The 10,828-nt window shown below is 35.9% G+C and overlaps 1 protein-coding gene and 1 pseudogene across 1 annotated transcript; both read left to right on the forward strand.

Annotated features, from left to right (window-relative positions):
- Positions 1-288: 288 nt before the first annotated feature.
- LOC110879159 (phosphate transporter PHO1 homolog 9) lies at positions 289-4,172 on the forward strand. The gene is made up of 12 exons (XM_035977761.1): positions 289-304; positions 409-1,031; positions 1,107-1,374; positions 1,463-1,511; positions 1,586-1,657; positions 1,780-1,909; positions 2,015-2,394; positions 2,884-3,033; positions 3,119-3,271; positions 3,354-3,632; positions 3,712-3,851; positions 3,935-4,172. Exons 2-12 carry the CDS (start codon positions 452-454, stop codon positions 4,029-4,031), a joined length of 2,298 nt encoding a protein of 765 aa, XP_035833654.1. The 5' UTR covers positions 289-304; positions 409-451; the 3' UTR covers positions 4,032-4,172.
- A 2,035-nt stretch (positions 4,173-6,207) lies between these two features.
- Positions 6,208-10,372, forward strand: LOC110874823 (annotated as a pseudogene).
- Positions 10,373-10,828: the final 456 nt, after the last annotated feature.

The raw sequence follows: 10,828 nt of genomic DNA on the forward strand, positions 1-10,828 counted from the left end.
ACGTTGTTAAGTTTTGATTTGTATATGATTTAAATCTTGGGTCCACGTTTGACGAATATGTTTATTATACAGAACATGCGTTAAATTCCATTATTAAAGAAATAAATGTAACAATCAAAATAACTAAATCCTTGTTCAAAACGTAACAAAATTTTGTACGTACTTATCAACAAGATTAAATAATTAACCGGAAGAAGTCAATAGAGATGTTCTCTGTCTTTTTGCAGTAAAAAAGCTTGACCCAATGAGCAACTCTATTTGATCCATTCTTTAAAACACGCCATAAAGTGAAGCCTGGAAGCAGGTTGGCTCGTTCCAAACTTTAGAATACGATGTGAAAAGATTGAATACACCATCAAACCAATGCTTATATAAGTTCATCTCCATTTCAACACTTATTCATCACAGTATCTTTTCAATCTGAAGTTTTAATTTACAAAACCAACCAGCAATGAAGTTTGGAAAAGAATTTGCATCACAGATGGTGCCTGAATGGCGAGAAGCATATATGAATTATAACAACCTCAAGACTCTCTTGAAACAGATCTTGATCTTCCACCGGAGACAGACCCGGTTGCCGGATAATCATGTGAACTCACGGCCAGCACCGCCGTCCAAGGCGGCTTCTTTGAAGAGAAGGGTGTCCCTTTTTAGAGCTTTCAGCGGACTAACTAGTCGGTATGGTAATAATAGTCCGAAAGAGGATAAAGAAGATGAAGTGATTCTAGTGAGTGCAATGCAGCAAGCAGATGAAGAACAAGGGGAAGATGTTCAGAGTTACCAGACTGTTTTTCTTCGGTCGTCAGAGGAAGGAGGAGATCTTGAGCTTGTATTCTTTAGAGGACTTGATCATGAATTTAATAAAGTGATTCAGTTTTATAAAAGTAAAGTTGAGGAGGTGGTGAAGCAGGCTGATGAGCTGAGTCAACAGATGGATGCTCTCATTGCTCTTAGAATTAAAGTTACCAATCCCACTGCCGCTGCTGCGGTTGCTGCTGCTATGTCTCCCTTCATCAACAGAACAAACACAGGTAGTTATTAATTTAGTTAAAAACATGACAGCAACTTAAACAAAAATATGTATACTAAGTTTGGATGAATTTTAGGTTCAATTCCATTGGAGGTGATTCATGAAGACCAACAACCAAAGAGAACAGAAGTTGCCAAGGGGTACCAGATGGCTTCTTTAGAAGTTTTAAATCACGTAAAAGTCAACGTCGCCCCTGAAACACCGATAACCACCATGAAAAATGTTTTCAAAAGTTTAAATCCAAACCTGCATTTCAACAAAAGTGAAGTTAAAGTTGCAGAAGAAAAGTTGAAGCAAGCCTTTATTGAGTTCCATGAGAAGCTTCGGTTTCTAAAGAACTACGCGTAAGAATTGATCAACCACTTTATATACTGACATAAACATTTGACTCCAAAATATAACTGAACTGTGTCTTGCTTTTGATAAAACCAGGTTCCTGAATCAGTTGGCCTTCTCCAAGATAATGAAGAAGTATGATAAGGTTAGGGATGTTTGGTTTTTGTCATACGCGTGTACATCCAGGTGTTCAACTGCTGACCTAAATCATTATTGCAGATAACATCAAGAAATGCGTCGGGTGCTTACATGAAGATGGTTGAAGAATCATACTTGAGCCAATCTGATGAGGTATGTTACTATGATGTTTGTTACATGTCTGTAACTTTAACCATTTTACAGATTTTAGCTGATGTGGCATTTGAAAAACGGTTAAGTTACTGACATTTAACAAATTATAAAATTGCCTTCAGGTTTCTAAGCTCATAGAGAGAGTCGAAGCAGTATTTATAAAGCATTTTTGTAATGGGAATCGGCATCAAGGAATGGACACCTTAAGGCCCAAAGCTAAAAGAGATAAGCACCGGATAACATTTTTTGTCGGTAAGTAGCTACCGGCACCCTACATGATAAATGCAGGCCACAAGGACCTATTATTGGCTTGTATAGTACAAGTACAACTTTCACTAATGTATTTTTCGGTTTCAGGTTGCTTCTTTGGACTGTCATTAGCACTTACGGTGGCGATTATTGTAAGCGTACATGCTAGAGATCTTCTTAAGAGTCAAGGTCGAACTCAGTACATGAACACAATCTTTCCGTTGTACAGCATGTTTGGATTTCTGGTGTTACATATACTGATGTATGGTGGAAATGTATATTTTTGGGCACGCTATCGTGTCAATTACTCATTTATATTTGGATTTAAGCCGAGCACAGAATTGGGCTTTAAAGAAGTTCTACTCCTCGGTTTTGGTCTATCAGTGCTCACTCTTGCAGCTGTACTCTCAAATCTTCAAATGGAATTGGATCCACAAACTAAAAGTTACAAAACATTCACCGAATTACTCCCTCTGGCCTTAGTCATTGTAAGAAATTCCTCTTTACCCTTGTATTATTATATATATATAAATATGGGATTATGGAGTAGTTGTTTCTGAGGTATGCACATGATGAATAAATATTGTATATGGACCACACTCATGCACCCTATAGGTCTAGATAAAGTTAGTTAAATGGGTGGGTCAAGAAACAGGTCAAAAAAAGTAGTTTTTGGTGTAGAACAAAATGGGTGGGCTGTCCAGAAGCTAGTTGCTTATGAACAGTTAGTGTGAGAAATGATAATTAGTATTTAATGTTCTAGTTTTATTGAATGAAATGATTTATGAAGTTTTATGCATTAAAAGTACACTTTGTGTGAATTTCGACTCGTCTGACTTGTTGGAGATCAAATATAATTTCCATCTCTAGTTCTAGATATGACCACTACATACTGCATCATGTAGGATACATCACATACCACTAGTTTATAAATTATATGCATGTGTGTTAATTTAATTGTAAACTTTGTTTTGTAGGTTGTTATTTTGATAACCATTTGTCCATTTGACATCTTCTATCGTGCAAACCGCTTCTTTCTCTTAGTCTGTTTATGGCATTGCATTTGTGCTCCACTTTATGCGGTCACTCTCCCTGATTTCTTCTTGGCCGACCAGTTTACTAGTCAGGTAAGATTCAATACACACCTAGGAAATAATTAGGATCGCACTTAGTTTGAGAAACTAAGACTTGTTTAATTTGTTATCGCTTCAGGTCCAGTTATTGAGGAATCTGCAGTTTTATGTATGCTACTATGGATGGGGAGATTTCAAGCACAGGAATGCAGAAACCTGCAACAATAGCACAGTTTATGATGTTCTTTTTATAGTTATTGCAGTTATACCATATTGGATTCGACTCCTACAGGTATATTTCCTACAATATGACCCCCTAAATATAACATTTATAAGATTCATGTTTGTTAATTATTGTCTGTGTGAATGTGTAGTGCATACGACGGTGGAACGATGGGCGCGACTCTACACAAGCTCTGAACGGACTCAAATATTTCTCAACCATTGTTGCTCTTGTTACAAGGACCATTTATAGTCAAAAAGGAGGAATAGCCTTTAAAGTCATATCTGCATCTACCTCAGGATTTGCAACAATTTTCAGTACCTATTGGGATTTAGTGATGGATTGGGGTCTGCTATCTAGGAATTCTGAGAATCCATGGTTGAGAGACAAGCTTATCTTGCCCAGCAGATCTATCTACTTCATAGCAATGGTATTACGGACGAGCAATCTACTATTTCAAATAACAATGATGCAATTATCCTTTTAGATCTTAATTAGTTAATTTGCAGGTATTGAATGTGATACTGAGACTTGCCTGGATGCAAACTGTAATGGATTTCCGTGAACTTCCTTTCCTCCATAAAAATGCTCTAACTGCAATATTTGCGAGTTTGGAGATCATTCGACGTGGCATATGGAATTTCTTCAGGTCTAGTTCAATTCCTAATTATGAAATACATAAAATGAATATCATGAAAACATAATTAATAACCTTGTTGTGAATGAATTCAGGTTGGAGAATGAGCATTTGAACAATGTTGGAAAATTTAGAGCTGTGAAATCAGTGCCGTTACCTTTTAGCTACGAGGACGGATACAAGAATCTTTAACTCGTTTATTCATCTTAAATTTGTTTATTGATATGTAATGATAAAATCATAAGAATAGCTCAGTTGTAAAGAATCACCAGTTTTGTGTCTATACAGTTTCCATATCAATCAGTGCATAAATGAAAATTCCACTTGTACTTTCATCTCTTCCATTGATGCATATTGTTGCTCCTGTGAAGCTCAAAACTCGTTCGCTAATGGTGTTGAGACTAATACTACAATCATAACGGAAAATCATTAATTATATCCAAATCTCCATAGGTGTGGAGTAAAAATCCGTATATATGAAATTGAAGGATAAATTATCAGTTGTTGCTTTGCTTCTATTGACACTTCAATTACCAATGAATGCAACGTACTGAATCATTTGAACAATGTTGGAAAATTTAGAGCTGTAAATGAATTCAGGTTGGAGAATGAGCTGTAAATGAATTCAGGTTGGAAAATTTAGAGCTGTAAATGAATTCAGGTTGGAGATCATTCGACGTGGCATATGGAATTTCTTCAGGTCTAGTTCAATTCCTAATTAGAGCTGTAAATGAATTCAGGTTGGAAAATTTAGAGCTGTAAATGAATTCAGGTTGGAGATCATTCGACGTGGCATATGGAATTTCTTCAGGTCTAGTTCAATTCCTAATTATGAAATACATAAAATGAATATCATGAAAACATAATTAATAACCTTGTTGTGAATGAATTCAGGTTGGAGAATGAGCATTTGAACAATGTTGGAAAATTTAGAGCTGTAAAATCAGTGTCGTTACCTTTTAGCTACGAGGACGGATACAAGAATCTTTAATTCGTTTATTCATCTTTAACTTGTTTATTGCTATGTAATGATAAAATCATAAAAATAGCTCAGTTGTAAAGAATCACCAGTTTTGTGTCTATACAGTTTCCATATCACTCTGTGCATAAATGAAGATTCCACTTGTACTTTCATCTCTTCCATTGATGCATATTGTTGCTCCTGTGAAGCTCAAAATTCGTTCGCTATTGGTGTTGAGACTAATACTACAATCACAATGAAAAATCACTAATTATATCCAAATCTCCATAGGTGTGGAGTAAAAATCCGTATATATGAAATTGAAGGATAAATGATCAGTTGTTGCTTTGCTTCTATTGACACTTCAATTACCAATGAATGCAATGTACTAAAATGATTGGTTGTTTGGAGGGGAGATTTTAAAATGGAAAGCAAAACATTATCGGTTGGCATGAGTATCATTATTAAAATTTGTTCCCGAGTCTCATTTAACAGAGGGAGGGGAGGGAAAGGAAAATGAATTAAGAGAGAAAAAGAAGGAAAAGATGTGATTTTTTTCGTGGTCCCGAGTTTAATGAAAAGTAAAGGAAAAGAGAAGAAATCAGGCATTTTATGTGATCCCGAGTTAGGAGGAAAAGAAAAAAAAGGAACAATTTTACCATTATACCCTTTAAACATAAAACATTTTAATTAGATATGAGGGTAATTTAGTAATTAATAAGATTTTCTCTCCTAATCTCTCCGATTTGGGAGGATAAATATAGGTACACATTTTCTTCCCTTTTCCCTTCCTTTCTATCTTAAAAAAATCTCGGGAACATGATTTTTCATATTTTCATCTTTTTTCTTTCCCATCCCCCTGTTAAATGAGACATGGGAACAGAGTGTTAATATAAAGCCTCGAAAGCCGTGTTGGAAACTCTTGAGGCTTTTAGAAGAATATTTTTCGGGGCAGGGGCTTGGGTATGTTGGGAAAGTGTTATTGGGCCAACTGACAAAGGTGGGCTCGGGTTGGGTGCACTAAAGGGTATGAACGTTAGTTTCCTCCTAAAGTGGTGGTGAAAGTTTAAGAAGGAAGAGAATTGTCTATGACATTGAACTATGACGACCACAAATCATAACATAAACTCTTGGTCATACCTTCCAATTAAGTCGGGTAATGTTGGGAAAGGGTTATTAGGCCAATTGACAAATGTGGGCTCGAGTTGGGTGCACTAAGGGATATGAACGTTAGTCTCCTCCTAAAGTGCGGGTGGGTTACTGGGTTTTTCGCGGAATTAGTGGTGGACTCGGGTTCCTCTCGGAGTACTCCGTTTGGTCCAGTGGGTGCCCCAAAAGTGCTCGAGGTTGGCACTGGTGGACAATGATAGGAGACCCAAAGAATCCTGGGTATGATCCTTGAGCTAAATGGGTTTTACTTGTAATTTCACCATTGTGCCTACAGGCGGGTGTGTTACCAAGTTTTCTGTAGAATTAGTGGTGGACTCGGGTTACTCTCAGAGTACTCTGTTTGGTCCAATGGGTGCCCCGAGAGTGCTCGGGATTGATTCTGTTGGCCATTAAAAAAGTCCAATTAAATACATAGAATAAACGTTAACAAATTGACTTTTTTAACCAATGTTTATTACTACTAGTTTTGCTGACGTCGCTTGTTGCGGAGATACGGAGAAAATGATAATGTAAAACAAACATTATTTGAAAATAATGAAGCATGTTATTTATAAAGCCTAACCGCCAGAATACGTTTAATTTATCATCATACCGTTTTACTACACCAAACAAATACTCTAGTTTGAATACAACTTCATTTTTAACAAAACTCATACTGGAATATCGAGGAATTAAATTAAACACAACGACATACTTAAGTTTTTTGAAATAAATATGTAGGTTATTAAAGAAATATCAAATTAACCGATAAAGGAAATATGATATATAAAAAAGGGAAAAACGATTAATTAAAGCAAATAATATACGAGAATGGAAATATGGTTTTAAAAACAGTACAATAAAATAAGAAAATGTTAAATCTTAAAATAAATATAATAATAAACTATTACAATATTAAAAAGCTATTTATTATTATAAAAATAAAGCTACTATTCATATTTGCTCGTCAACAATATATATATATATATATATATATATATATATATATATATATATGTATGTATGTATATATAGGCTAAAGATCAAATACAAACACCTTTAACGTACAAAACGTACAAACTTAAAGTTTTTCTGAAAAAATGAGGTGACATTTTTCGTAATTATTTACTCGCAGAGTAATTATCAAAATTACCCTACAAATGATCTTGTATGGTAATTTTGATCTTGTATGGTAATTTTGTAAAATGGTTTTGTAAGGTAATTTTGATTTTGTAGAGTAATTTTGATCATGTAAGGTAATTTTGATCTTGTGTGTAATTTTCTAGAGTGTGACACTTGTGTCTCTTCGACCATCATACAAATGCAAATCCAATGAAATCTTGTGTTTCATTCTAGGAATTTGCACAATTTCATGTGACTTTTGCACATATCAATTCTAGTTCAATTTCAAGCTTTAAATCCTTTTCTGGAAAGTTATACGCGAACTGATACGTAAACGTAATCAGTTTAACGCGAAAAACACTCCGGAACTGTGACATAGGCTTAACATACCTTAAATAACCTTTACATAACTTAGAAATAAGTTTTGGAGGGTTTGGTGTGTCGAAAACAAGTTTATTCGATCGAAGGGACTATTTGCATCAAATTGCGAAACTATGCTGATTTGTATAGTAACTAACATTCCGGAACTTGATTATAAGCTAAACATACCCTAAATATCCATTACATAGCTTAGAAATAGGCTCTGAGGGGTTCGGAATGCGAAAATATGCTTATTTGATCAACAGGGACTAAAAACGTCAAAAAGTGCATAAGTTTGCACTTTCGCGCACATCTCACATTCTGAACATATCCGGACATCCAAAAATTTTTGTAATCATTAAAATATTTTATTTTAGTGATTGGAATGCAAAAATACCACTCGTCGCGTAATTTGGATCGTTTTCGCGTCCGTTTGAGTTTTCGTCGTAATTAACCGAACAACACAACCGTACGAACAAACGAACCGACAATCCGAGATGCTTTTGAGCATATTTCATGTTTCCTATGCTTTAAATTCACTGTGGAGCCTTGAAATGGGACTAACGGGGCTTAAACGTGTCGAAAATCAAGTTTTAAGCATGCAGGGACCTGTTCTGCCAATTTGGGAAACTTAGAACTGACCTCCCCCGAGCCACGCCCCAGACCAGGTAGTACCTGCGTGCCACGTGACAGGGACCAAAAATCAGCAATCCAGTTTCAGCAACAGGCTTGATTTCCAGGGTTATTTATGCAAATTTCTTAATACCTTGAGTTGGTTTTAGGCCCCCATTGTATTTAAAACTATGTCCCACAAGTGTAGGGTCAAGATTTCACCTTCTAAACACATGTAATGATCTCCTTAATCCTAACTTCCTATAAATAGCAATGGGCTTCTCATTCATTCTTGACACTTGATTTCAAATCTGCTCTAAGTTGGAGTTTTATACTTCATACCTGAGTAATCTGAATCAAATCTTCATTGCTTGGACCTTTTGTAAGCTTCTTTCATGCTTTTTTTATGCTTTTCAAGCATGAAAGTCAAACAGTGTTTGACTTTCTGCTTTGACCATGAATTGGTCAACACAAAGTTCGTTTGAACTTTGCAACGTGAGCGTAATCACGATGGTTATAGTCCCATGTGACTATACCTACTGATTACCATGTCGATTAGTCGAAGTGACGAGTCAAAGTTTTGGTCAAAATATGTGCTTATGCGTATTTTGCAACGAAGCTATTTTTGGGTATCAAAACACTTTGTTTTGATATCAAACTTGTTTTCTAAATTAGGTAAACATGTTTTAACATGTTTAACTCGTCACTTTTAGTCTAGTGCTTGTTTAGGGTCGTAAAGTCAAGCGGTCTAAACCACCGCTTAGACGTTCGAACCCGACCCGTTTGGTCGATCATTAGGATCCGACCAAGCATATTATGTGACCATAGTTGTATAGGGAATAACCTTCCGAGGTTATACCTTATGGTCACTTAGTTTAATTAGTTGTATGATAGGTAGTTTATATGCCTTAGGTAAATGACCAAAATGCCCTTTTCATGCATAATAGGATTTTAAGCATATGCAACTTAACTTTTGTCACCTAAACTGATTTTGCAACATATTTAAACATGTTAGGGCATATAATACTTATCTTAAGACTAGTTAGGCGTCTCGAACGTGCATTCGCGCGAACGACACGTTAAAGTAGCGTAAGCTACCTTAATGGGTCGTAACGGGTCGTAAGCACTTAGGATAGGTTCCGATTTAGAATGAAGGTTTTGTTAAACCATATCACATGAGTTCCAATACTCATTTGTCCGTTTGACATATCTATCGTGCAAACCGCTTCTTCCTATTAGTCTGTTTATGGCATTGAATTTGTGCTCCACTTTATGCGGTCACACTCCCTTATTTCTTCTTGGCCGACCAGTTAACTAGTCAGGTAAGATTCAATACACACCTAGGAAATAATTAGGATCGCACTAAGTTTGAGAAACTAAGACTTGTTTAATTTGTTATCGCTTCAGGTCCAGTTATTGAGGAATCTACAGTTTTATGTATGCTACTATGGATGGGGAGATTTCAAGCACAGGAATGCAGAAACCTGCAACAACAGCACAGTTTATGATGTTCTTTTTATAGTTATTGCAATTATACCATATTGGATTCGACTCCTACAGGTATATTTCCTACAATATGACCCCCTAAATATAACATTTGTAAGATTCATGTTTGTTAATTATTGTCTGTGTGAATGTGTAGTGCATACGACGGTGGAACGATGGGCGCGACTCTACACAAGCTCTGAATGGACTCAAATATTTCTCAACCATTGTTGCTCTTGTTACAAGGACCATTTATAGTAAAAAAGGAGGAATAGCCTTTAAAGTCATATCTGCATCTACCTTAGGATTTGCAACAATTTTCACTACCTATTGGGATTTAGTGATGGATTGGGGTCTGCTATCTAGGAATTCTGAGAATCCATGGTTGAGAGACAAGCTTATCTTGCCCAGCAGATCTATCTACTTCATAGCAATGGTATTACTAACGAGCAATCTTCTATTTCAAATAACAATGATGCAATTACCCTTTTAGATCTTAATTAGTTAATTTGCAGGTATCGAATGTGATACTGAGACTTGCCTGGATGCAAACTGTAATGGATTTCCATGAACTTCCTTTCCTCCATAAAAATGCTCTAACTGCAATATTTGCGAGTTCGGAGATCATTCGACGTGGCATATGGAATTTCTTCAGGTCTAGTACAATTCCTAATTATGAATACATAAAATGAATATCATGAAAAGATAATCTAACCTTGTTGAGAATTTATTCAGGTTGGAGAATAGGTTGGAGAATGAGCATTTGAACAATGTTGGAAAATTTAGAGCTGTGAAATCTGTGCCGCTACCTTTTAGCTACGAGGATGGATACAAGAATCTATAATTCGTTTATTCATCTATAGTAATAATAGTTAAGTTGTAAAGATCATCAGTTTTGTATGTATAACGTTTCCTTATCATTTTGTTCATACTTGAATTTCCAACTTGTACTTAGAAATTTCTTTGTAGGTAATGTCCTCCATTCCACATTGATGCATATTGTTTCCCCTGTGAGTAGAAAGCCGTTCACCAATGGTGTTGAAACTAATTCAGTCTCCATGGGAGGGGAGTAAGTGTTAAACAAACACAACTATTTTTGATCGATTAAAGCCAAACACCCAGACGAACTGTTGCTCAAACTTAAGCGACTTTTGTTATTAAATCAGAAAACAATAAAACAAATTTTTAACTACAACAAACACAAAGTTCGGCGGCAATAGTTGTCGCCATTAATTGGAGGAAAGGGGCGGCAGGGGAATAGTGCCAGGCAGGTGCCTGACACTCCCCTATTGGCACAACA

The sequence above is a fragment of the Helianthus annuus genome, chromosome 9, assembly GCF_002127325.2.
Source record: "Helianthus annuus cultivar XRQ/B chromosome 9, HanXRQr2.0-SUNRISE, whole genome shotgun sequence".
Lineage (NCBI taxonomy): Eukaryota > Viridiplantae > Streptophyta > Magnoliopsida > Asterales > Asteraceae > Helianthus > Helianthus annuus.

Excerpts from the sequence above, each read along its gene's own strand:
- LOC110879159 (XM_035977761.1), top strand. The coding sequence starts at position 452 with ATGAAGTTTGGAAAAGAATTTGCATCACAGATGGTGCCTGAATGGCGA. Across the intron at positions 1,375-1,462 it reads CGGTTTCTAAAGAACTACGC|GTTCCTGAATCAGTTGGCCT; the intron begins GTAAGAATTGAT and ends TGATAAAACCAG. Across the intron at positions 3,852-3,934 it reads GGCATATGGAATTTCTTCAG|GTTGGAGAATGAGCATTTGA; the intron begins GTCTAGTTCAAT and ends GAATGAATTCAG.